We start from the raw sequence: 27,021 nt of genomic DNA on the forward strand, positions 1-27,021 counted from the left end.
TCACCTTTGACAGTATAAATTGTTTTGATCTTGCAAGAGCCAAACATTGCCAGTGCCATCAGTGAAATGCTCTCAGAAATTCTTTCTTTCTCTGCCATTTGTCTGTGTCCTGGGTTCAGCAGTAGCAGTCATTTTTCTCCTTCTTGGTAGCTGGTGCAATGCTGTGTTTTGACTTTTGGCCTGGGAACAGAGCTGATAACAATGATGTTTTGATTTGGCCAAGGACTTTGTGAGCCTCATGCTCTGCCAGGGAAGAGGGGAAGCCAGGAGGAAGCAGAGACAGGACACCTGACCCAAACTGACCAAAGAGGTATTCCATACCACAGCACGTCATGCCCAGGAGGTAACTGGGAGTTCCCTGGAAGGGCTGGGGGACTGCAGGGTTGGAGGAGGTATCAGTCAGTGCTTGGTCGGGCCGGGGGGGCGAGTTATCGGTCGGCTGGTGGTGAGATGTTGTATTCTCTTCCCTTGTTATTTCCTTTATCATTGTTATTATTGCTGGTAGCAGTAGTGATTTGTGTTATACCTTAGTTACTAAACTGTTCTTATCTCAACCCATGGGAGTAGTATTCTTTTCGATTTTCCTCTCCATCCCTCTGGGATTAGGGGGAGGGAAAGAAGGGGAGGTTACTGAATGAACTGGCTGGCTGGGTTTAAGCCACGACAGTCTGTTACTTCTTAATAACGGATCCTATTCTGTTTGAAAAGCAAAGCCAGGATCCCCAGCTGAAGGAGAGGGTTAAGAAGCAAGGGGGGACAGAACAGAAGAGCATATTCAGATCAACTACAACTATACTATAGGTCACTCAGGAGAACCCTTCCTTTCTTCAAATTGCCACCCTCTTGATGAGCCTGCATTGTGCAAGAGAAACAACCTATGGTCTGTTTCCACGGAGTCAGTATTCCTGTAGATGGGCTCCAGCTTTATGCACTCAGCTTGATAGAAATTCCATTCTGTAGTATTGTCATAGGCTGTAATTCCCAGTTAAATGCAAACAGAAGTTACACAATAACAAAACTACACTTAGAGAACTTGGAAAATAATAGTTTCTGGGTTGCTTTTTTTATGTTAGTAGTCAGCACTCAAAAACATCTGGTAATTTTTTTAAAGAAACAATGCACTTCCTGCCTTGTAGTTCATGGAAAAGCAATTGTTGCCATTTCCAAAGTACCCATTGTTAAAAGAAACAGCTTTACAAGTTCAGGGACATAATTAAAGACAATGAAAGTTGATGGGAATAAAATGAAGAAACATCATAACAAAAAGGATATAACAAGCAAGAAAACGACTACAACATAATGGTGTATCGTAGCTTACAAATCAAAGGCACAAGAAAACATGTCAGCTGAAAATACAGAGAAGGAACAAGCAGTTGGAGACCAGTGTATTGTGAACAATAAATATTTATAAATTTTAATGCATTTATTTTAATATACAATTCATACATAAAGTCCACTGACTCCAAACACATAGCAAATGTACAGATTGTACAGGGACAGATGAGTAGGGGGGTCTGGCACTGCGCCAACCTTTTTAACTCTGCAGCTCCAACACACACAGACATGCACACACACACCCCCCAACTTCAGCAACCTTTCCATAACCTTCCTCCTATTTATATCATAGAATCATCATCAAATCGGCCTTGACCTCTCTGGCTGAACTGGCACAAGACTTACAAGGCAATCACAAGGAGTGTATGAAGTCTAGAAAAGAAACAAGTTGTCATGCTGACGTTGTTGAAGCTCAGAGGCACAGAGTTCAAAAGGAAGCAATGTACCTTGCATAGACTTATATGAAAAAGAGATTTGTTCACATTCCTTGCATGACTTTTAATGCTTTCCTCCCCTTGTAATACCTCTACTTCATAGATGCATTTGTGTTGCAAGCCAGTGTTATTACCAGTTCCATATTATCCATTTTAAAATCAGGGCTATTCTCATTGCAGAGCTGTAAGAAATCTGTATTCCTGTGGATGTGTAATCACCTGTGATAACACAGAGCACTGATACAAGATTCTGTAGCGATACCATCTAACATTCCTTGTGTTATACAAGCCTTAGCAAATTACACAGTTTGCTAAATTCTCAAATTAAGATTTTATTCAAATGGAGCCAAGGTGTAAAATGTTAAAGCTCAAGAGTTCTAAAACTCTTCAACTGCAAGTTGTTTGGCATTGTTAATTTTAAGCTTTATTCATAGCTTTAGGCATTTTCAACTCAGGCACTTTGTATGAAGGTAAGTTAAAGAAAAATGTAGCATGAAAGAGTCCAGCAAGTATCCAGAGTAAAACTTGCTTTCTAAATGCTTGCACATTGAATCATTTGGCCATGCCAAGTATTGCTGAGTCCTGCTTCAGCCTTTGTCAGAGGCATAATGACAAATTATCATCTTCTGCCCCAAATAAAAGAGAAACCTGTCACTGCTTGGTGAACTTTGACCAAGGAATCCAAGTTTGAGTCAGTCAGGCTTCTGACAGCATGCTCTGAGCTGCAGACCTTGCCACACTCACCCCATTAGGTGCAATTTGCTGACATATGTTTATCATGCAAATTAAAAGAAGGGAAACAACCACCATGTCATCAGCGGTTCCAAGTGTCCTACAGAGAGGCCCAGGCTTCATGTCAAATGGGGAAGACAAGCATATGATAGTTCCAAAGGAGCAAACAGCAACTCGCAGGAAAAAAAGCCATACCAGAACACCCCAGGTGAAGATTCCTCGCAAGGCAAGAGTCAGGAATAAGGGCATGTCATAAAGGTAATCTGCAAACTAAATATTCAGATTAATTACATTAGTTTGCATTCTGATGCACGCAGGTCTTTCAGTTCAGTGTCTCTCTCAAGCACTTTTAAAGGTCTCTTGAACGCAGAAGCTTTCTGTGCTGTCCAAATTTCCCTATGTTGTTCGATTGCCCCATTTCTGAGAGGAATCCCCACTCTCCCCACTTTGAAAAGAAAGTATTGTGCTTGACACTGAATCCATTTGGAAACTGGGTCCTAAAGCCTGTGCTGAGTATATGCCTGTCTTTAAAATCTGGCGTCAAGTGCAGGCTATGAGTGCTTGAAAATGAGGCCTCAAGTCTTGCTTTGGTATGGGCAGGAGCTATAGGACTGAGTGATTATTCCTCATTAATGCTAGTTTGTTGGGTTGAAAGATAATACTCCTATCCACAGTGCTTAGTTTAGTCTGTAGATTGAAACAGACTCCACAGCCCTTTCAGGCCCCATGATCTTTTAGGAAGATTTGTTTTGATGATATTCTACACCCTCACTTGTGACTTCCACCCTCATCTTTCACTTCATTTCCACTGCCTGTCACATCTTGTACCAGCTGGGATTCCAGCTTTAAGAAAGTGCAGAGCCAGTGTGGGCTATTTGAATTTGGAAATACCTTGGGGAAAAAAAAAAACAGCAGCTTTCTAAGCTGGAATCTGATTTGAAATTTTAGAGGCAAGTTAAAATCCTGGAGTTCAAATCTGAGTTCATATTTGAAAGTTCCAGCCTGACCATCCCTAGTTCTGCTTTGCTTCCTGTATGTCATCCCACACTGCTTTCTCCTCTCTGCCACGATGACTGGAGGGGGACTCCTCTGAGCTAGGAACTCCAAGAAGCACCTTCACTAGAAGGTGCTGGACCCAGCAGTGGATGGTAACACTTCCACTGTGGCATTGCCAATATGTGCAAAAAAGGTAATTCACATAATGATATAAACTAGTTTTCATTGCTGGGTTTCTTTCAATCCTCTACGTGTTATGCGCTACTGACAACGTAAATGTAGATTTATAAATACTTACAGGTCGAGGTTGCCCTGAGAAGCGCTTGTTGTAATCTCTAATGTCATGTACAATTTGTTTACTTGGCTTATCATGTTTCTTTTCACAAGAGATGCTATCCAGAAGAACCACCTTCATAAGAAAAAGATAAGCATTAGCACAGTGTATGTGAATATCCAGTATAAAGGACAGTGTTCTGTAGTGCTGGTCTCTCCAGAGTCTCTCTTTCACAACTGGATTTTTGTCCAGCTCTGTCAGTTCCACAATAGCAAGAACATTCTCCATTTGCAGCCTGCATCCAACCTTCCAGTACAACAGGCAGCCTCTGACCAGGGTCACATGAGATTGGGAACTTCCATATTGCTTTTTCTGGTATGTTATCCCAGAGACTCAACAAAATATACAGAAGTAAAATGCTGGAAGTCTGTTTAATATTTCACAGAGTTGCCTGATGGGACGTGTCAAATGCAGGGTCGCTGATGTCTAAATGGGGTTTGAAATGCCATGGAAAATCAGAGAATAAATAAAGTTGATCTTAAGAGCTCAGGCTTGTCATTTTGTACATATCATAATGCAGATAGAGGTAAGTCTTACCTTTTGTCTGCAGAGAGGGCAGGTTATTGCTGCTAACCAGGGACTGTGTTTCCAGTAGGTGATCAGACAGGAACCTACCAACAAAAAGGAAATCAAGATACGTGAAATATATTTGAGGATCTGTAATTTTTACAGGAGATTATCAGAATTAATAAACCTTCTTTCTACAACTAATTGTGAAAATGACTAATTTTATTTTCATTTCATAATTAATTCATAACATTTAATTTCAATATGTGGTTTTACTCTGCAAAGTGGCTGTGTAAAAATGGAGCCTCAGCTCTTCCACACTGGTATATGCAGAGATGCAGGGACATCCCAAGAAAGACTTTGATTCAGTTTTTTCTCCTGTGGATAGGGTCTTAATCTCAAAGCTCCCTGGACTGCAGTTTGGAGCACTCAGGAACATGGGTACCTTTCAGAGTGCAGTGGTGGGCAAAAGCAGTGCAGGTACGTAGAGACTGAGTTCCTCCAGAGCCATATGGTTTTTAATGGCTATGAGGGCCAGTTACCCCAAATAAGCAGCCAGGGCACAGCCTGGTCATGTAGCCTCCCTGTGGCACAAGAAGTCTGGAGAGGAACTTTTTACAAGGGCCTGTAGGGACAGGCCAAGGGGAATGGCTTTAACCTGCCAGAGGGGAGACTGAGATGAGCTCTTAGGCAGAAGCTCTTCCCTGTGAGGGTGCTGAGGCGCTGGCACAGGGTGCCCAGAGAAGCTGTGGCTGCCCCATCCCTGGCAGTGTTCAAGGCCAGGTTGGACACAGGGGCTTGGAGCAAGCTGCTCTAGTGGAAGGTGTCCCTGCCTGTGGCAGGGGATTGGAACTGGATGAGCTTTAATGTCTCTTCCAACCCAAACCATTCTAGAACTGTATGAGATGCATAATGATGCATCGTGGTGATGAAGTGCCATACATGGGGCTATTTTGTCTGTTTGTCCTCTCTTACCATATTTCAGCTCTGACCCTTCTGGAACTGTGTATCTTTGAAAAAGTGAGTTGCTCTATTCTTTTTGATTCCTCTAACCCAGACAACTGCTATTTTCCAGATATAACCTGCTGGGGTCTCAGGTGTGCAAAAGGGGCAGAGTCTGAGGACAGTGCGATTAGACTGCATATACAGCTGACAGCAGAGGTTGACATATGTGACTGGCACTAACAGCAAAAACAGCAAAGCATAAATAGCATCTAATCAGAAGCAGCCCAGCTTGACTTTTGGCTCCTGGGCACAGTGTGCAGTGTGACAGGTCAGGGAAAAAATCTCTCAGCATTGAAACTGATCAAATTTGACAAGGACCCCAGTGAGAACAGAAGCAGAACGCTGCACTGCCATTTTGATGGAATTGTTTTGCTGAATTGAACAATGCTCTTTGTTCTTCAGAATAACCAGCTAGTAGTTTCTTGTACTCCACGTCCTTAACAAGAAGTCTTTAGGAGCCCTCAGTGCAGGGTTTTTCTGCACCCGGACTTGCTTCGTCTGTTGTCACTGAAAAGGCGAATGTTGGAGAAACCATTTTTGAGATCAAGTGTAAAACTGTTCATGCTGCCATCAGTTATATCTTCTGTACTAGGACTGAGGATGTTAAATTTGGCCCAAAGTTGTTTTTTATGAACCTTGCTCTGATTTGTGCTTTTAACTTTCATTTTCATCTGAGTGCAGGGCTTTTCTTTCTGACTCTTGTATTTTGTTTGCACACACAGAGCCACTGGCTGAGCCCATGGCTGTGTTTATAGCTAAATACTGGTGTGGTATGTATAAATGCAGTCTGGCAGCAGCTTCCAGTTTTCACTCCACCATTGGCATTTGACAAGGATCACACCTGATTTCAGGAACCACTTTGACCTGCTGGGTCCAGATCCTGTATCATAATCCACAAGGCTGTAGTGCTGCACCTGTGTTCAGTCCCAGTGATAGCAGTGCTGAGAGATCCCATAGTTCAAGGGCTTTCAGAAAAGCCCCCTGTGCCCTATGAATACAGGCTGAGAGTGCTGGGCTTGTTTTACCTCCAGAAGAGAAGGCTTCCAGGAAACATTGTTAACAGTCTTCCAGTATGTAAAGGAGGCCTACAAGAAATGTGGAGAGGGGCTTTTTACAAGGGCCTGTAGGGACAGGACAAGGGAAATGGCTTTAACTTGACAGAAGAGAGACTGAGATGGGCTCTTAGGCAGAAGTTCTTCCTTGTGAGGGTGCTGAGGCGCTGGCACAGGGTGCCCAGAGAAGCTGTGGCTGCCCCATCCCTGGCAGTGTTGAAGGACAGGTTGGACACAGGGGCTTGGAGCAACCTGCTCTAGTGGAAGGTGTCCCTGCCTGTGGTAGGGGGTTGGAACTGGATGAGCTTTAAGGTCACTTCCAACCCAAAACATTTTAAAGTTCTATGATTTTCTGAAAGTAAAATTTACTGCATGCAGAATCCTTTGTTGAGTAGAAGAGGAAGGGAAGGACTCCTCTGAAGCTGACCTATTTGTGCTTTGGTGCATTTTTCATAAACTAGACAAAATCCCAATTCAATGTAGGCTGCTGCACGGCCTTGTGAGGGAGGCTGGAGGTTTCTCTAAAATACCTCTGTGGTTATTGTTAATTAGAAAAAAATAATATTGCTCAAGGATCACTTTTCAGTTGAACTTCCTGAACATATGGTTCAAACTGAAGCTGAAAAGGAAAACTTCAGGACAAACTGTATGAATTACTACTAATAATAAAATCAGACATTTTTTATAAGTCCACATTAATCTTGTTTAAAAGCTTTGGGTTGACCACATTTTTTAAATAAAACTTTTACCAGAGTGGAATTTATTAAGAGAGCTCAGCAGTGCCTTAGCTCTGGTCCACAGGGCATCAAGAGAAGTTTTATTACTGACTTCAGTCACACCAGACTTAGATCTACACAGAATGGTTTTGATAAGCCCAATGTAAAGTTTTATTGGTTTAAGACATGAAAACCAGACATGTTACAGAGGCCGCTCCTACTATATAAACATAGTCCTAACATATAATGCAGTGCACTGGAGTTGATGCTTGAGAGCGTAAGTGATGGTGTACTTCAGGAAGTAAAGCCTGGCTAAGTATATACAGCTAACAATAACAATATATTCCAAGCTTGTATATGGCAATTCTCCTCTGTAGATCTCAAAATAAAATCAAAATCACGTCTGTATCATTTTGTCATACTCACAGATGGAAAAGGGAAAATTAACCAGGCCAGAAAAGAGGGAAGTTTATGATCTTTGTTGTTAATGTCTGTCTTTGTACTTGAAACTGTAACTACTGTGACATTATTTGAAACATGTTTTGAGGCCATATGCTTACTGTTTGTCTTGGAGTGAGTTACATTCAAAGCATCCTTTTCCTGTATGTTATAAAACAGTGTTATAAAAACATGAAACAACCTCAAGTATTAAATGGTGTCACTCATGAGGGAGATGAGCCCTACATAGTGTCCCTAGCTGTTGGTGATCCACTGATCTGTTGTGTTTTCAGAGGATGGAGAGAGTGGCAGGGGTGATGAGGAGATGGGCTGTATGAGAATCATTTCAATCTAGAGAAAAATGACACTTCCTAAAGATAAAAATGTGCTTTTATTGCACTAAGCACCAACAACACAGCCCCTTGTTTTCATTTATGCTGATGTCTTTTTATAACATTCTTATATGGTAAAAAAAAAATGTAGCTCGCTTGTAACTATAATTTGCCCTTGCTTTGGGTCTCTGTAAAATGCCAGAGCAGTAGAAAGAAGCTTTATGATTCTGAGCAGTGTCTCCTGATGCATCTTGCTCTTGCAGTATCAGACAGTACTGCCTCCAGCTGCCTGCCTTCCCTTCTGCCAGACATTGCTGATGTTGTGCTTCACAGTAGCCCTGAAAAACCTCCTAGGGCAGCTTCAGCCTCATCAGATCATGGTGAACTCTATTTCTCTTCCCAGCCCTGCTGTGAGGATGAGGGCATATAGAAAGGAACCTGATTAAGCAGCTGGGGCAGGGAGGTTGTAAACTTCACCTGTAAGTTCACTGGACGATGTATCTCAGAGGTATGAGATGAACAGTGTTCACTCCAAGTGTGCTGGTGGCCTTATTCTGCTGCCTTTCAAAGCAGGAGCAAAGCTCACACTGGCTCTAGCAGTGCAGAATGTGAGCCTTAAAAATCCTGAAATCCCCTTTATAAATGCAATTATGAACATAACTCCCTCCAGTATTCCATGCTTCATCCTTGCTTTCCCTTTGAAAAATGATTTAAATTTTGTAATCCTAACCATATGGTTTAGCAGCCTCAAAGAAGGCATTTAGCAGACACATTTAGCTAGAGAATTCTGGGTTTACTTAGATTATCCAGTGACTAGAGATGCGCTGGGGAGAACAGGGGAGTGGGCAGCCTCAGCAGAAGGACCCTGTGAATTTGGATCTGTCTGTTTCCTGTTAAGCCAGATCCTGGGCTGCAATACCCAGTTACTGAGCATGCATCGTGATGAGACGTCTTTGAACCCACATTTACATAATGTGGTCATAAGATTTTAAAATTTACTCAAAAATCAATAAAAAAGTTAGAAGTTGTTTTATACATGACTAGAAACTCACTTTTTGAATTGTTTAATATGTAACTTCCACTATTTTTTATTATGTTTAGAAAGCTTTTACAGGACCACAAGCCAATGTAATGATGCCACATTGCTCTAGACCATTTCTTTATTTTACACAATTGTTTCTCAAGGGAAGCAAGTCTGGAACAGAATCAGACCTAAGCCTAGCACGTCAATTTTCACCAGTAAACACAATCAGAATTAATTTTATGGGCTAGCTGGATTTTTAGGCTGTTGATTAAAAAGACAAGCTGTCTGCCCAGAAGTGAGTTCATGCTTGGAGGTAAGACTTCGTGTTTGTTACATCTCGACCTATCTATCTCAGTTACACAGTGTGTGATTATTAGACTGTTGAGTTTTATAACTGTGGTGTTTTTTCTTTGTTTGTTTGGGGTTTTTGCACAGCTGAATACAAATTGTGTGATTTTGTGGTGTGTTTTACCCATTCCATGAGTTTGTGTTGTAATTTAACAGTATCCTGTGAGATAGATAACCTATACTTTACTGTGAGGGTGGTGAGGCACTGGAACAGGTTGTGCAAAGAAGTGGTGAATGCTCCATCCCTGGCAGTGTTCAAGGCCGGGATGGATGGGGCCTTGGATAACATGGTCTAGTGTGAGTTGTCCCTGTCCATGGCAGGGGGGTGGAACTGGATGACCTTAAGGTTCTTTCCAACCCAAACCATTCTGTGATTCTGTGTAAAAATGGGACTTCTCCTGCTTCTAGTGACAGCACTTACATTATTAGTTCCAGGGAGAATGGCTTGGTCCTGGTTCTTAGTAGGACATGAGATTCCTGTAAGAACTGCTTTATTTTGTAGCCTGGTTGAGCACTGCACCATCAGTCCAGGAAACTTACCACAGAATAAATGTCCACAGTTGGTTTCTACTGGGAGAGTAGCTGTCTGGAGACAGATGGGGCAGCTGAAGTCACTGTGATTACAAGATTGCCAAATTTGGAGGGATTCCTGGAAAAGAAGTAGTACAGAATCTTCAGTAAATTAGTATTTTGATTGACATATTCAGTTCATTAATAGTAATTTGCTATGATTAGCAGAGAGTCACAGAAACTAAGTATAGATTTCATGCATAAGTGAGCATTACCATTTTTCTTCCTCCTTTGCACTTATGTCTATCACTTAAATGTACTGAAAGAAAGTTCAGTGTGTTCCCTGCCTTCCCTGGGTGGCAGAATGATATTCTTAGTGCATACCATAGGCTACGTAGCAAAAAGACTCCTAAAGTAAAGAAATTACTTCCAATCAATCCCTTTTGTTTGCTTAGCTAAGTCTATAATTAGGAATAGTATTGAGCTTTGTTTTTAGAGAGGGAAGGTGAGAATTCTGTAAGTCTGAGAAATGATGAAATGGCATTTTGAGATCCAAAGTGTATGATCATATATCTGAAGGGAAAAGCTGAAGTATGTATGTTGGTCTTCCAGTCTTTGCTCCTAGTTCATTGCCTGTAAGCAGTAAAAGCCTGTTTGGCAATATGTTCATCTTTGCCAGGATTGTTTGATATAATGAGAGGTAAAACAGCTGTTCTTACTTGACACTGATTCCTTACCACATTGGAATTTTTTTGCTGCCTTTATTATGATGCATTAGCCAGTCTGTAATGGCTGACAGACCTGCCTACTCCATCTTAGCACACCACAGACACACTTAAATTTGACTGTATGTTCAATTGCCATAACCACAATGAGATCAGTCTTTAAAGAAAATGTAGTACAGTATGGTTAATGTCCTTTCTTTCTTGAAACAAAGTGATTTCAATGTTTCTATCAATCCCAGAAGCAGAGAGAGCAACTTCTGAAGTTGGGAGAGAGCTTCCAAATAAGTTCCTTGCCTTTAGGGTAGAGTCTTGAAGGTTATTGAAGGTTCTCCACTGCCTACACATGGTTAGCAAGGTTCAAAAGGAGATGGGATCAATTACAGTTATGTTTTGTATGGTGATCAAAAAATGATGACGTTCACATGGTCTTAATGTGGTCTTAATGACCACAGAGGTCCAGCACTATATGGAATGGGTATTATTTTTCCATTACTGAAGTAAGGCATTCAGATGAGGAGATGGCATACTTACAGATTATGGTATTGCTGTATACATGCTGTCCCTTGTTGCCCAATTTGGCCTGCTTATTTGTTTTCCAAATACCTGGTTGGCACTTGCCTATATGACAGATCAATGAGTGCACTTCCAGGTATCTGACCTATTTATAGAAGTTTTTATAAATAGAAAACTGAATAGAATCTGTATTTTGCATGTAATAATTCCAAGAAAGAAGAGAGGGGTCATCATGTCAGTCTGCCAAATGAGTGTTCAGGAACCCAGATCTCTTGCCAGAGCCATGCCTAAAACTGTGAGTTAAAATTAGCAATTTTAAATCAGCACCTTTAATACCAGTCTTTCCTTCCTGTAATGAGGATCTGTAAATAAGGACTGAAGGTTCCCAAACAATGTGCCACAACTACTGGAAAAAGTCTTTCTCCTTTACTGTTTGTTAAGGTATGAATGTATTTGTTTCTGATTCTCAACATAAATATTTCAGATGCTGAAGAAAACTGCATTGTTTTCAGGTTTTTCCCTCTATGCACTGATAAGATTATCTCCTGCTGAGAAACCAACCCCACACTAGCCCAGTAAAGCGGCAATGACTAAGAATAACTACAACACAGCAATGATCGCATGCAAGTCCAGTACACTGACAGGTGAAGTCCAGGCAAGCATGTTTTAACACAATGCTCCCTAAAATTCATATGGCACACCATATGCCTATATTTTGACTTCCCATGCAGTACTGATGGTGTATTTGCAGGTTCAGAAGAGCATTATTTCAACTCATGCAAGCTGTAATAGTTCTGAGGAACTGCCCCAGATCAGTTGTGTTTATAAACACTGCATCCATGACATAAGCTGATTAGGTATCTCCTCTTTATTTTTGCAGAGTAATAACACATTTCTTTAGCTTTGTCTCATACATGAAACGGAACTGAATGTGTTTCTGATTATGCAATAGATAGGGAGTCAAGGGAAACCCAGCATTCCCAGACCATAACTGATGGAAACTTTGAGAAGCTCTTTTGCCCTTTGCAACCTCAAGAAGTTGAAACCACTCATGTATTTTGTATTAGACTGTGTTGTACAATAATTAACTTGCTATATGGCTCCTAGGGGACAAATCATTAGTCGTTTGTTTCCAGATGACTCATCTTCTGCTGACTTACAAAAGCAAGTCTGCAGAAACAGAGTTTGTGCTGTTCTGAAATTGGGAAAACTGAATGTTGCTGCGTTGCTATCTGATAGCAGTTCTGGCTGCTGAGGTAAGCTACCACGTGAAGCATCAGCTGGGTGCGGGTTCCTGTTGAGACCTTGAAAATGCTCAAGCTCTGAGAGTTAGGACTATGAATTAGAGCAAAGAACCAGGAAATGATCCTGTATTGACAGCACAGAACTAGGCAGTTCTTTACACATACAGTTAAGCAGTGGGCGTTCTTAGGGATGCTAGAAATTTCTGAGTTCAAGAGGTACAGGGCATCAAATACTATTAAATGCAAAGGTAATAGCTCTGACTGAGGAAGTTCCTGAAGCATCAGTTGCTAAAGAATGAAAGAGTATTCTGCAGAAGCATCATTCATGTTTCTTTATTCTTCTGTAGGCATCCATTGCTGCAGAGCAGGCAAGCTGGCTTTTGCGTGACGTGGTATAGCCATTCTTACATTAATAGAGCATTTTGGGGAAAAAGATGCTTGGGGTCACCTTCAGCAGAGATATGAGTGGCTTAGTCTTGTCCTGAGTAGATAGGCTAGGAAAAACATGCCAGATTTTTCATTTATTTCTAATAGCTTATGTGCACATAATAAAATCTCTGATTTATTGAGTCCAAGCACTCAAACTGGTGTTCAAGCTGTCTGTAGCCTGGTTTCCAGGGGACCACCCAGCTGGATCTGATAGAAACAGAAGACAGATGATATCTGACATAGCTTTAAGTCTGCCAGAATTAATTTACCCCTTCCAAAATCTTGAGCCAGCCTTTGAACATTTGAACTAGCAGATTGAATTAGAGATTGAAGTAGTGATCATGGCAGTTAGTATTTTGTGTCATAAGGCTTTGAGTTTTAGATGGCATTAAAGAGTCTTAACAAAATGAAGTATTTAGGGTGACTTTGCCTAAACCAACAGATTTTTAAGGAGCTTCCTTTCATATGGTAGTTTTACATGTAATTACAAACAGCACAATTAAAATTGTCATTCCTGGTAACATTAGGCAGAAGCTCTTCCCTGTGAGGGTGCTGAGGTGCTGGCACAGGGCGCCCAGAGAAGCTGTGGCTGCCCCATCCCTGGCAGTGTTCAAGGCCAGGTTGGATGGGGCTTGGAGCAAGCTGCTCTAGTGGAAGATGTCCCTGCCTGTGGCAGGGGTTTGGAACTGGATAAGCTTTAAGGTCCCTTCTAACACAAACTGTTCTATGGTTCCATGGTTTTAGGCCAGAAACTTTGAGAGTGCCCATAAGAACTATTATTTCATAATAGGATACTGATACTGTAAAGCAGCTTTGATGAATCAAAAGGGGACAATGGAAGTAGGTTTCTAGGGAGCATATGGAAATCAGGCTTCTCTGCCAGAAACATCTCTGCTATGGGAGAAATGGGGTGAACTTGCACCACTTGTCACCAGAAGCATCATGTTTTAGTAACTTGATTAGCTGCAAATTAGGGCATGCCACAAATCTAGCACAGTAGATCAAGTATGAAGTTCCTTCAGGATTCATGCTGGTCTCACTGGTGAGGTTTGAAATGAGTCTGTTCACAAGTCTGTGAGACAGAGGGAAGCTGAAGAATTCCTCATACTTCACAACACAGAACTCCCATTGTATTATATTAAGATACTCAAGTCAAGATTTTCCATACAATTTTCTTAATATCATTTTTAACACCTAATGTTAGTCTAAGATTTATCCTATATGGATGCTGGAGAGGGACTCTTCATTAGGGACTGCAGTGATAGGACAAGCAGTAACAGGTTAAAATTTAAACGGGAAGTTTAGATTGGATATAAGGAGGAAATTCTTTACTGTAAGGGTGGTGAGGCACTGGAATGGGTTGCCCAGGGAAGTTGTGAATGCTCCGTTTCTGGCGGTGTTCAAGGAGATGTTGGACAGAGCCTTGGGTGACATGGCTTAATGTGAGGTGTCCCTACCCATGCCAGGGGGGTTGGAACTAGATGATCTTAAGGTCCTTTCCAACCCTAATTATTCTATGATTCTATGATTTATCTTTAAAAACCCTAAAATACTGGTGTTTCTAATCCAAATATTATCATAGACTCATATTCTTGGAATCATGCCACAGCCAGAATGGGATGGTACAGTGTATAGTCCAGTAGAAGTCAATCTACTTCATTTGGAGGAAGCAAAAAAAAAAAAAAACCAACCAAAACCAATCAAAACCAAACCCCACTGTTCAGGAGTAAATTATTCTGACAAACACGCTTCAAATGCAAAGATCTAGAGAAAGCCTTAAATTCTGCCACCTCAAATTTTAAGTAAGAACTGCCACAATACCTATCTTTTGGGTATCTCCCTACCATGAATTCCCTAGTGCAGAGTTAGACTCCTGAGCACCTTATACAGCAAAGAGAGAAACTGAGATATGTGAGAATTGTCCCTAAATCACCCAGCCAATTACTAGAGACACCTCCCAGGAGCCAACGCTAATATGGCCTATATCCCAGCTCTCACCAGTTGCAAGGTGGTGAGCAATACCACGGTGTTGTAAAGCTGATGGCCGCATCTTCTCACGTGCACACGAGTATTCTTTGAAAGAACTGGGCAGGGCTTAGCATTTTCAAGAGTGGAACTGGTCACCTTTAAATAATACTTAGTGCTGAAAGCCTGAGAATTCCATAGGGAATGCTGGTGTAGTGCTTTTACTGACCAAAGAGATTCAGCCTCCATGTCTGATATGGACACCACTGGCAGTTTTCACCAGACCATGCACCTAAATTAGATAATGGACATAAAGTGACTCTATGTAAAAAGTAGTGAGGGGAAATGACTCCTCTACTTTCAAACTAGCAAGATGATAGTAAGTTGAATGTACTGCGACACACATGCTTCTGTATGATAGAAACAGGTTTTGACAACTTACATTAAGATTACAAGGGTTGCAATGGATGATGATGTACAGCTTCATGTCATATTTTATATTTGCTGGTTGGCAGTGACCATGGGAAGTTTACATGTTTATTTTTAAACTCGGTTTTAAGATCAAAAATCAGGTCCTTATGCTTACATCCCTTCCTCAGTAAGCACCACAGGTTTTGGGGTCAGATGTGCCAAAGAATTCTCCATGTAGGTACCTCATCAGAGGCCAGGCTTTGGAGCTGTTCAAACCTAGAAGTTCCCTGTGTGACAGTCAGACTTTCGAGAAAAAGGAGATCTTTTCCAATCTGGATACATCTTTTGGCTTAAAATGAATGCTGAGCATTTCAGAAAATAATTCTAGTGGAACTCTGCAAAATCAAGCCTATTCTATTAAAGCACAGCCATTACATTTGATACATTTTTAATACTTGCATGCAAAAGAAAGGTGTGAAGTAGTGATCAGATTGTTGATTATGAAGCCAGAAGCTGCTGGGTATAAACCTTTTTCTCTCTGGCTCAGCCCAGCTCACAACATCTTTCAGTTGTACCTCAAGGAAGTTTAGTTTTAGAGCATCAGTGATGAGTCCATTCTCAGCAACATGTTTCAAGAGAAGGAATTAAGAGTTTAAAAAGCACTTGGCAGATTCAAGTGCTAACAAACAAGTTAGTATGTTTTTCCATGAGCATGTGCTATTGTTTAGAAGTAAAATAGATCTTGCTTTGAGGATTAAATTTGTTAGGAAGGCATGATACTGTGTGACCTCATGGTCAGACTTCTTTGATAAGTGAGCAGCTGCTCCCAGTCTCACATGCAAAACAAATTCAGATGATCAGGGAGGATACACTGGACAGCTCATTATCTGACATATTTGATATTTAACTAATCACAAGAGAAAGAAAAATTTGATGTACCTGAAAGGGAAGAATTGTTTCATGTAATTTTTCCAAAAGTAATCTAATGATTGAAAGTATAAATTTTCTATTTATGGTAATACTAAAGAACACTTCCTACCGTGGTTCAGAAGACCTGCATAAAGTTGGGCTTACCATTCCTCTTTCCAGAAATGCTTGAGAGGTGCTGAGTAAGTTACATCAGCTGACAGTGTTGGGGTGGAATCATTCAGTAAGGCCAGCTATGCATCTTTGTCAATTATTAACTTGGTTGCCCAATGGCAAGGGTATGACAGGTCTTCTAAATCATGGTTATGAAAGAAATGATGGGTTTTCTATTTCCTCCTAGAATAAAGCAAATCTGCCTCAAAATGGAGAGGAATCCTGAGGAAAACAACCAACAGCTCTCCCTTTCTAAGCCATCTAAATAAGTCTTCTCCTTCCAAAAGATGTTTAAAGTAACTGAAAAGATACCTGAGCCTAATAAAAAAATTGCATTACTATTTTTAAATATTAACTTGATCAAGGGCACACTACAGGTATTCTGATCATCTGAGAGAGTAGCAGCTTATCAGTGCTGTTGTGAAACAGGCTTAAAACTTGCCAGACACTTGTGATCCTTTGGAATTGCGTAACTGCAGAATCAGATAGTGTCCATCTATTGAGTAAAGTGAAGAATTTAAGCAGAAAGTCTAACATGCTAAAATAATTTTAACTGAGGGGCATATATACTTCATAGGGTACTTATTCTTTGTGATGCTTTATGGTCCTTAAGAAAGGCTTGTTTTCTGTAAAGATATTCTCCAATTTAATGCAGCAAAATTAGTAAGGAAACCTGTTCAGGTTTTGTGCAGTGTTAACCACCCTGATCCTGACTGAACAAGGCACTGAAGCTCATGCCTGATTTTCAGCCCTCAGGTAACACATAACCTCTTATGAAGGGGTGAAATGGGAGTCAGTAATACTGGAATAGAAATACACTTACAGAACAAAAATAATGCCCCTGGCATTCCTGCTGAAGCGCTGATAAGTTAAACAAAGCACTTTTCAAAGCCTAATAACCGGATGGGATTTGTAGCATAAACAAGGCTCCTTGTTAGTCACCAGTCCCCAGGGCATCTTCCTCACTTTGTTACAGATAAATTGGCAACAAATGAAATAGTGTGTGTGATTTCCTGCCCTGGGTATGCATGCATGCTCGCATGCCAGTGTGATAGCTGTCATTTATTATTTATCCAAGTATGTATACAAATCTACAGTGTGATTTAATTACTTATTGAAGGTGCCAGACTGACAGATGCAGAAGCTGGAGCCGTTTCGTTATCCGGAGAACTGACACAGTGGAAGGAAGCAGTAGCATCCTCTCCAGGCTGTTCTAATACAACACTTCACCCTGATGGACTCCCTAAATATGTGAGCATAGCTCCTGTTCTCCAGCGTTTTCCTAGCTACTCTGCTCAACATGTTAAATTCGTAAAGGCTGCTAACAAAGATGTCAATTTTTCCTGTGATTTTTAGACAGTAATGTTTATACACTGGAAAAGGGGTTTGAACACATTCAATCTATTTGAGTGAGGCCATCAAGCATTTGATTAGTACTAAAAAAAGGATGTGAATGGTTTTAATACAGAGGCAAAACCCTTCAAACTAAATAATAGCAGAAAGATTACAGACATTTTGTAAAGGTGAAATGACCCAGATTCCTTTTACTTGCTAGGGGCTGCAGGTGTAGTGCTGTGGCTCTTTTGCAGTCACTTACCTACCAGACATGATAATCTTCGAAACTGGCTGCTAAATTCTGCACTGTTTCAATAAGCAGGATTTTGGTTCCATTTTTTATGTCCCTCTAAACCTATTATTGCTTGGTTACCACTAGAGTTCAAAGCACTTCCCCCAGCCCCCAGGCACAGCAAGATGCAGGGCAGCAAGGAATCTGCGCTCTTCTTGCACTTTCATCAGCATCCAGTCTTTAACTGGGAACCTGAGATATTATTAGGCTTGACTCATTGAATTTGACCATACCTGTTTGAGAAAGACTGTTAAATAATAGCAAGGTTCCCTTCACATATCTCCAGAATATTTTGAGAAAGATAACAGACAGAAGAAAATCTCCTAAAAATCTATGAATCTATACGTAAAATCATTAAAAACATGACTGTCTAAGGCCTGACATTCCTACTGACCTTTTTTGGTCTCAGTTCATGCTGAAAGTTGCAATCCTGGATCCATTTTGTCCAACTGTAGGTTGGGCTTTTTGGGTGCTAGGTCTTTTATTGAGGCCTTAAAGCACAACTACAGTGTAAATAATAATGTTTACTGATAATAAGTGTGTAATTTTGGCTTTGGAGCTGAAGCTGGTGAATACTTATTTGTGCTTGAGTTATTTTGCATAGTTGAATAGTCCCATCAAAGCCAACAGGTCTGCTCATGCCAACGACTTGTATTATTGCATTATTATTTCCCAGTTTTACAAATCAGGGTTCTTATTCTACTCCACAAAATCCTACCTAACCAAAAATTGGGGTTGAGAAGTATAAAGATGAGGTTGAGAAGTACGAAGATGTGAAATCACATTTCCTGGCAATGTTCTGGAATACAGCCTCTCTAATGGCATCTGACACAAACCAGGGGTTTTTAACTGAGATGGAGGTTTGCAGTATGCACTCTCAGTGTGTCCCAGCTGTGACCTAATTCCATCCTGGGATGTAAGAGTGCTGGCTGCTGGATACATAGGCAGACTTCCCAGTGTTCTGCTGAAATAAAGAGCTAAGCGATCAGAACTGCTGTGAACCTGGTTCCTATGCAAAAGCAAAACATGTCAGCCCAGCTGTCAGTGAAGAGCATCAGGAAAGCAAGAGAGGAATCTCTCTAAATGGAAACATAAGATGAATGGTTAGTGGAAACAGGCGATTGTAACTTTCACCTCCAAAAACGATCTGAGTGCAAAATGTACTTTTGTTAGAAATACATATAAAAATAATTGTAACCTCCCTGTCACTGCCTTAAAAAGAGGCTCCACCTGCCTGCTGCAGGAGTTGGCTTTCACTCTTTGGAATATGCTGTATCAAGAGAACCTTAAAATATGGAGGGGGGAGAATAAAATTCAGACAAACTGCAGTTTATGTTCAAAGAAAAGAAAAAGGGAAAATGACATTGATATAAAAATAATGGGAAATCTGAACTCAGTTTTGCATGCTAACTTCCTTATTTAATACATAAATGTTGTGGTGAGTATCAGGATAATTCTTCTTATGCTCTCCATACCTTCAGCTTGCCTACTCTGTTTAGCTATGGTGGGGTTTTAGACATTTCTGTGTTATTTAATAGCAAGTGATAGCTCTGACATTTTCACCTATGTTTCTATTTCTGAACATAAGACTTTTCTTCAGCTAGAGAATACTATTTACATCCTCCATTTAACAGAATCATAGAATCAACGAGGTTGGTAACATGTCTTCTACGAATTTTTCACACTAACTTACAGATGTTGAGAAAAAAATGCTTTTATAACTTAGCTGTTCATTTTCTACTTAAAAATAACGAACAAGTTACGAACATTTTAGTCAGTGAATCTTCTATACTGATGATAATGTTTTGAATAATAAGATAATGGCATAAAACAGACACAATGAAACATAGAGTCGTGAAAACTATTTTGTATTTAGAGAGATCTTAGCAGAATTAGTTTCTCCGTACAAGACTACATGCCAGTGCTTTGGCACAGAATCAATTTAAAGGGATTATTTGGTTTTGGAAATTAAGTTTGGATTTCCCTGATCCTGAATAAAAACCCCATGCTCGTGAGCTTACTCAAGATGTAAGCCCAAACTGTGGTGAAAACTGGAGATGCTTGGTGTTCAGTATTAAATAAGGAAATTTTCAGGATCTGAATCTACAAACCAAATGGTCTTCTTGGGACACAAAACCATGTGCCAAACCAGTGCCTTAGTGGTCAGAACTGTCTGTTCAACACTCTTCTGGAAACAGGATTTGAAAGTGTGTGTTTGTGGCAACTCCACCTCTGTCACAGTTCATATTCCACTACTGAATTTTTTGTTATGGGCACCAACTGAAATTGTATCTGAGAAATTTAATACATGTGAACTTGTAAAGCCAGGAGCTGCTACCATGAGAGAGCAAACAGATCTGTTATGTCAATTCATGTCAGCTAGCTAATAGTGGAATTGCCAAAGCCCACTATCACTTGTGACCTTGTTTGCTGAAAAAAGGATGAGTACTAAAATAGAAGGGCAGAGATCTGCGAGAAAGTAAACAAAAAGCCAGAAATAGAAAAGCACAGATAGGAAATTGATACTGTTAGGGAAACAACCGAGGCAGTGAGAGAGCATGTGAGGAGGGAAGGTTGCAGTGACAAAGTGGGGTCTGGTTGAGACAAAAATGGTGTCGTAGAGGTGTAAATATTTTACCCTGCTTGAGTTGCTGTGCATAAAAGTTCCTGGTTCTGAGATGTTTTCCTGAGATAATCGAGGAAGATCATTCCTTAAAGATGTTAATCATTCATCTCCTCCTGTATGAAGAAAGTAGAGTTACAAAGATCTGGCCATAGTCTATTTTGTAAGTGTGGGTGGGTGGCTTCCCGCTTCTGATCTGCTTTGTTTCCAGTATAGCTTGTTACGGAATTTAATGAGATATCACAACTTTTAACTCTGTGACATTATTTCCATCTTTTCTCTATCCTCCTTCTCCTCCTCCTCTCCATCCCCAATGGGAATTGCATTATACTAAAGCAAAGATAACCCATCATTCTCACATTCATCTCCTAGTTCTTTAAAAAGTGACCAGGTAGGGTAGTCCTCATGTAGACTATCTTGTCTTTTCCCTTTTCACAGTGCAAAGTGAATTTCCTTTTCCCAGGAGAATTTAGAGACAGTGGCCTGTCAGAAAAACTCACATATATAATTTAAAAAGAAGCCACATCTCTACAGAGCCTGTGACTCTGAAGAGTACAAAGCTCCTTTCCCCTTCTTTCTGTAAGAAAAAATCCCACAAGGGCTTTTTTTTTTTTATTTGCCTTAGACACAAGATTAACAGGAATCGTATTGCAATTTAGTGTTCTCTGTGATAAAATGGGATTTGCAGAGCTCATGTTAGTAATATTGTTAAATTAACAATTTTATCAATGCCTAACTCACTGGCATATGATAAACCTTAACTAATATTTGTAAAAGTACTTGCTATTTTTTTCTGAAACTATTATAATATACTAAATATTATTATTCTGTGAAACAGGTGTAGATGCCTTTGTGCTCTATATACACACTTGCCAGTCCAAGCCATCATAGTTTTAATGACTATTTCTTACCATCATTAAGTCTCTGTGGATGAAAGAAAATGTTCCTTGAGTTAAGATGTGCTAAGAAAAGCATACAGGAGAGCATAAATGGCTCAGGAATTCCAGGAATCCCACTGGCTTAAACAATCCCTTATTAAAAGCAAGTGTTCTCATAGTTGAATGAGTTCCAGGAAGGGCCTCAAGTGATGAAAGTATTTCTGTCTAATGTGAAAATACGTGAAAGATGCTTATTCCATGTGAAAATATTTTTACCTTTCAGAAAAGCCTGAATACAAGACTCCTTCAATGAATACACTCTCATACAAATTATTAGTTTTTGGAATTAATATACAAAATATATAGAATTCGTACTATTTTGATAGTGAATAGATTATAATGACTTTCATCTCCTATAACAGCCAGACAAAATATTTCAAGAGGATTTTATAAAATCGATACTTCAGTTACATAGTGGAAAATTCTACATTCATCACCATGACATTGCTCCCATTTCTCACAGAGTATCATTGACCTGGAAAGTCCATAGAGCATCTTCAGAGAAAAAGCAATGGGATCTCCTTCAAACACATCACAGCACAGTAGTCAGTCCTGTTGGCTCATTGTGCAATATAAATATGCCCTACATACCCTGTACCTTCCTACTCCCCTCACCTAAAACACCAATATTGGTACCTCCTGCCCTCACCAAAAATCATACAAGAGCCTGGATGAGAAACACTGTGAAACAGTCAGCTACCCCCAGTAGTATTTCAGCCATCGGGACTGTCTCTTTTTATGCTTTCTGGTTTTACGCTTTCTTCCCACCTCCTCGAGCTGTTTTTTCTCAGAGGTGAGAGGTAACCAGTATCAGGTGCCCAAACAGCTTCTTTTCAGATTATGCTAAAGTCTCCATGTCTCAACCACTCCCTGCCCTGACAGTTACTAGTCTTGTAGAATGTGATTCTTGGTGAGATTGGAAAACAATAATGAAATTAAGCTGTGTCAGGCCCCATCTCTCCCTGTTTTTACACCCCAAAGGAGTGAGGAACCAATTGGCATGACTTTCACAGCTGCCACAGGTCTCTTGGGTAACTTTCCAGGGAGCAGTCAGGCCTTGGGGTGCAGCAGCAGTCAGAAGACTGTAAGTGCTGACTCCCAGTGACCTGCTGGTTTTGGAAACCTCATCTGACTCTTGTGCAATCAGGAAACACAAACCTGCAAGGTACTGATAACCCTCTGCCAGTCAAATAACATGAGTTATTTGAGAGGTTTTTTATTGCATATTTTTGATTTTTAGGTATTCAGTTGTGGCGAATAATGTCCTAAATTTGCCATGTTTGGAGAATAATCACATAGCCAATGCCTTTTTCATGAAAATACAACTTCCAATCCACACAGAGCTTGATTCAAAAGTAAGTGGGAGTGTATATGCCAGGAAGGTGTAGATTACAACAGGACATGAAGGGACACATGGCCCAGGGAATACAGCAAGTATGAAACCACTTTGTATTGTGCAGTAATTAACTGCACATATTTTGGCCCCTGGTTAGTTTCTAATTTCAGCATCTAAAAAATTCAAAAACACCTCAGCACCACAGAACAACATGAGGCTTACGTGATGCTTCTAAAGCAGTCTTCTAAATGCTTTCAAAAGAAAGATGCCTGGGAAATACAGACTTCCATAAATATATTGTTCAAGCTACTAAATCTGAATGAAAACCTGAGGATCATTTTGCGTCTCATGTATGCTAATGGTGAGAAGCATGCAAGTTACGTAAGTAACCACCAAGTGTCACTGTTCGGTATTTTTACATTCTGACATCTCTGTTCCCATTAGAAAAAGCCTTTTAGACGCAGTCCTGTAAATTAGGATTTTCCAAGAATAAGAACATTTTTAAAATAAAAGAGACTCTGCCACACAAGGCACAGGAAAACTCAAGTATCTGGATACTTGGCTTTCTTGAGCAAGTCATCAAGTAATTCCTGAACTAAATATTGATCATATTACTGGATATAATAATGTGAGTCCCATTGAAATTAAGACACCCCAAATGTTAGGGATCAGATTTTATTTTTAAGCCTAGCAATTTAATTTATTGTAGCAAACACCATTTTTTGTTGTTGTTTTTGTGAAGAAAGGTAGACAACCTGAGATTCACTGAGATTGTCAGATGCTTTGTCAAAGATCCTTTTGGCAAGGGATGCATTATCAAAAAGATTGAACACATTTTAAGTAAGTAATTTTCTATTGTGAAAAATAATTTAACCTGACTTTAAATTAGACATCAGAGATTGAATTGCAGTCCTGGCATGAGGTGCCAAGCCAGTTCTCCCAGTTTCTAGAATGGTAATATAGGTCATAATCTTTGATTGGCACCAAACCATATTTTGTTGACAGGCATTCACGTAAGATGCAATTCATGAAGGAATTTCCAACCAGGCTTAATAAATAAAATCAAACCACCTTACTCTACATAACTTACATAGCTTCCCTTTGTTATTATTTCTTCTACACCACTACTGAACGCTAAGCGCATCTTGCCACCGCTGTGGTGTTCCTGATGTGCTCCTGCTTAGCTGCAACTTGAAAGATGTAAAATAGCTGCATAAATTTCCATTTGTATTTGTGTTTTATTTCTCTGTAGAATGCCTTAAATTTAACATTCCTTAAGAGAGATCCGTGCAGGGTGCTAATACTGGTTTATCTGGGTGAGCAGTCAGCCATTAGGAGTCAGGTGTGTGACGTAGATCCAACAGCTAGGGTATGTGGGTGAGACAATCCCTCCTGACATAATCTCAGATTACCAAACCTGAACAGCCTGCCTTCTTCACAAAAGAGTGCCTCTCCCACAGATCTCAGCCACGCTCTCCACGCTACGGACAGTCTGTAACACCTTTCCAGCACAGCCATCCCTTAGGAATAATAATTTCTACATGCTTTTGAATGAGGAGCAACCCTGAAACAAGGATATTAGCCCTCTAGTGGAAAAACATTGTCTGCAGTAGGTTTTGTATGTATGGAAGATCACCCCGGTGAAACAGTGTGTTGTCAGGGCTCTGAGCGCATGAATAGACCTTAATGGTTTCTCTTTGTGCCTCCATCCACACCCAGTGCCTATGGGACACTTTATGTAAGTTCAGCACTGTATTTAACTTCAGCAGAGTCACAGTCAGGTCTGTGCCCTGCCATGGACCCCACTGATCTGGACTGTGACCTGTGGTCTGAGTTCCTACCTTGATCTTCAAAGTGCCTCGTCACTGTGCACCTGCCCAGCGATCACGGGGCTGTGCCTGACTCTGGTTACCCTCGCAGATCCCAACCCTGACTGGCAGGTTGCCTTCCAGGCTTTACCTTGTACTTGCCTCATCACCATCAACTTGCCTGATCCTCTGAACATCACTGGACCTGCCCTGCTCACCTTGCTTGGATACTGTGGGATGGAGTCCTGGCTGGTGAAGCTCTTGCCTTGCTGGCTGTGTTCTTACTCTTGGCTCCATATTCCCTGGGAAGCAGCTGGCTTTTGCTGCTCCCTGGCTTGTGTAGCATAAACCCAGGAAAAAAGGAGCATCCTGTAGAAGCCATATAAAGAAGTGTGAGAGAGGTTAAATCTGCAGAGAAAGAACGTATGAAATCAAAAAGCTGAAATGCAGAATTATATGTTTTTGTCAAATGGGTCATCGGAGATTGAATAAAGGTTGTTAGGAAGTGACAGATGCTAGGATATGATATTTCCTGAGAAGGGCAAGGACATAAAATTATAGAAAGGAGAAACAATAAGCACATGAAAAGGGGTAAAAGAAAAACTAGCAAAAGCTCCTAGAAATTATAAAAGAGTGAAAATACTAAAACCCTAAAATTAGCATGCTCAACAGCCCAAATCCCAGCACAAAACTCTCTGGGATTTTACTGTAAAAACCTTTTATTCCTTATTCTATTTTTAATAAGGATTTCTGATGATCTTCCATGGCAACCAAATCTCTTTAAGAACCTTTGGCGAAGGAAACTGTCAAAGGGTATTCAGAAATCCAAGTTCACTCTTGAGCCTTTATCAATTCTGGACAGCACTATGAGGGGAAATAACCATATAAATACTGTCCATGCCTCCACCACAATTTTAATTGCTATGAGTCAAAGTAGAATTCGTAACAGAAAATTAAAGTATGTATCTCAAAGTAGAATAGCCAAAAAAGGAGCATGCAATGCCAGTAAGAGCTATTTATTCAAGTTATTTAGTCTGCTCTTCAGCTGACCTAAACATTGATGTGATTAATGACATCCACATTGAAGTAACAGGCAATGTAAGAATCTTCATAAAAGAGAATCAGCTAACAAATACAACAGTTCAAGTCAATTAGTAAAAGAGGCTGTTGGAATGAAAAGGTACTGAAGTTCTTGTGCTGAAACTGAAGAGGGGCAGAATTATCACATCCTCTTAGTTTAAGGTATTTAGGCTTTTCACCGGAGTGCCTGAGGCAGGGTATTAGAGAAGACAAGATTCTGAACCTGGCATACCTGAGAGCTAATCAAATAAGGCAAGTTTTTCCTTTGAAAAAAAAATGTAGTAGAGGAAAGCAAGTAAAAGAATTCTGGTGTGTTTTTTTTCTGAAACAAAAAAGATCAAACGAAAAAGTACTCCCACACTTTAGGTATCATGTAGTGAACTATGTAAGATGAAAAGAACGTGCACGGTGCCTGTCTGGTGGTGTTTGACGTGCTGTGCAGTCAGTGATTACAGGGCTGCCTGTGGAGAGGTGGCAGTGTGCCCGGTGCTCTGCCAGGTGGATCAAAGGCTTGCTGGGGAGGACCAGCCCAGCAGTGCCCCTCGAGCCCACAGGCCTATGGGAGACTGGAGTATGGTGGGGTTTGAGTGGTACTAACAACAGCCTCTGAGGCTGAAGAGAAACAAAAAAAAACACCCTAAAAATGTGTTGCCTTCTTATTCCCACCTGAATTTCACTGTGGGAGCAGTCACTGGATGCTTTCAGTTTTGGAGCTGGGCTCTGGGTAGCATGAAAAAGCTTGAAAGGAACATTACGTGGCACAGCAAGCACAGATCCCTGGTGCTGCTGGCGCTGTTCCGGTGCTTGCCAAGTAGGGTCCACCAACAGCCTTCTGCCCTGGCACCTTTGCTGTGGAGCAGTGGCTGCATGTTTCCACTTTGGGACTTGGGCTCTTGGGTGGCGAGTTGGAGGCACAGTCAAGGCCAGGCTGGATGTGGTTCTGAGCAACCCCATCTAATTGAAGGTGACCTAATTCGTTGCAGGAGGGTTGGAATTAAATGACCTTTGAAGGTCCCTTCCAACCCAAACTACTCTATGATTCCATTATTCAAATTGGTATGTTTGATCTTACTTAACAATGTTATTTTTAGGCAATTCCGTACCCTGCTCTGTAAGCAACATTTGTGGCTGGCACAGGTACACTGACCTACCTACACTTCAGGCACAGTAAGTGGTGCTTGTCAGCTCTTCACCTCCCACCTCCGCGGCCCGTCCGCCCCCCGCCTAGGCTCTGACGGCCAGAAGGCGGGAGGAGGCAGCGGCCGCCATGTTGGGACGGAGCGGCGCTTCCTGTGCGTGCTCAGAGCAGCGGAAAGACAACAGGGGCTGTACCCGCTGAGTCCCCGGCCCACATTTCACCCGGGGGTAGGGGACAACACTCCGGCCGTGCCCGCGGAACCGGCTCCCGAGGCCGCACCGAGGGGCGGCAGTTGCGGCAGGAGCTCTGAGGAGCCGCTGAGGCGACGCGTGTCCCCGCCC

General features: G+C 41.0%; 1 protein-coding gene and 1 long non-coding RNA gene across 8 annotated transcripts; one reads left to right on the forward strand and one right to left on the reverse strand.

Moving 5' to 3' along the window:
• Window positions 1–1,386: 1,386 nt before the first annotated feature.
• Window positions 1,387–27,000, reverse strand: LOC134165928 (E3 ubiquitin-protein ligase RNF170-like). Of its 5 annotated transcripts, XM_062623172.1 has the most exons (7): window positions 26,694–27,000; window positions 24,681–24,831; window positions 12,162–12,336; window positions 9,794–9,902; window positions 4,369–4,442; window positions 3,796–3,906; window positions 1,387–2,771 (listed from the first exon to the last, which is right to left on the reverse strand). In XM_062623172.1, the coding sequence occupies exons 2-7, from the start codon at window positions 24,806–24,808 to the stop codon at window positions 2,466–2,468; spliced, it is 903 nt and encodes a 300-aa protein (XP_062479156.1). In that variant the 5' UTR covers window positions 24,809–24,831; window positions 26,694–27,000; the 3' UTR covers window positions 1,387–2,465. The 5 variants fall into 5 exon arrangements, with proteins under 5 accessions (XP_062479156.1, XP_062479155.1, XP_062479157.1 ...); XM_062623171.1 differs by lacking the exon at window positions 26,694–27,000 and having other exon boundaries at window positions 24,681–25,191; XM_062623173.1 differs by lacking the exons at window positions 12,162–12,336; window positions 26,694–27,000 and having other exon boundaries at window positions 24,625–25,191.
• On the forward strand, window positions 2,629–19,604 carry LOC134165933 (uncharacterized). Of its 3 annotated transcripts, XR_009965697.1 has the most exons (3): window positions 2,629–3,690; window positions 8,145–9,218; window positions 17,251–19,604. It is a non-coding gene; the product is annotated as an uncharacterized LOC134165933 (long non-coding RNA). The 3 variants fall into 3 exon arrangements; XR_009965698.1 differs by lacking the exon at window positions 8,145–9,218; XR_009965696.1 differs by lacking the exon at window positions 2,629–3,690 and having other exon boundaries at window positions 6,571–9,218.
• Window positions 27,001–27,021: the final 21 nt, after the last annotated feature.

This window comes from Pezoporus occidentalis, unplaced genomic scaffold, assembly GCF_034315485.1.
Source record: "Pezoporus occidentalis ecotype Australia unplaced genomic scaffold, CSIRO_AGI_Poc_V1 ctg25, whole genome shotgun sequence".
In the NCBI taxonomy this organism is placed as follows: Eukaryota; Metazoa; Chordata; class Aves; order Psittaciformes; family Psittacidae; genus Pezoporus; species Pezoporus occidentalis.

What these genes read in the sequence shown, in the direction of transcription:
- LOC134165928 (XM_062623171.1), bottom strand. Translation starts at nt 25,045, where the DNA reads ATGTGCTTATTGTTTCTCCTTTCTATAATTTTATGTCCTTGCCCTTCT. An exon ending in TCCCACAGTATCCAAGCAAG is followed by an intron (nt 12,337 to 24,680) that starts GTGAGCAGGGCA and finishes TCTAATTCATAG; the next exon opens with TCCTAACTCTCAGAGCTTGA. An exon ending in CTGTGGACATTTATTCTGTG is followed by an intron (nt 4,443 to 9,793) that starts GTAAGTTTCCTG and finishes TTTTGTTGGTAG; the next exon opens with GTTCCTGTCTGATCACCTAC.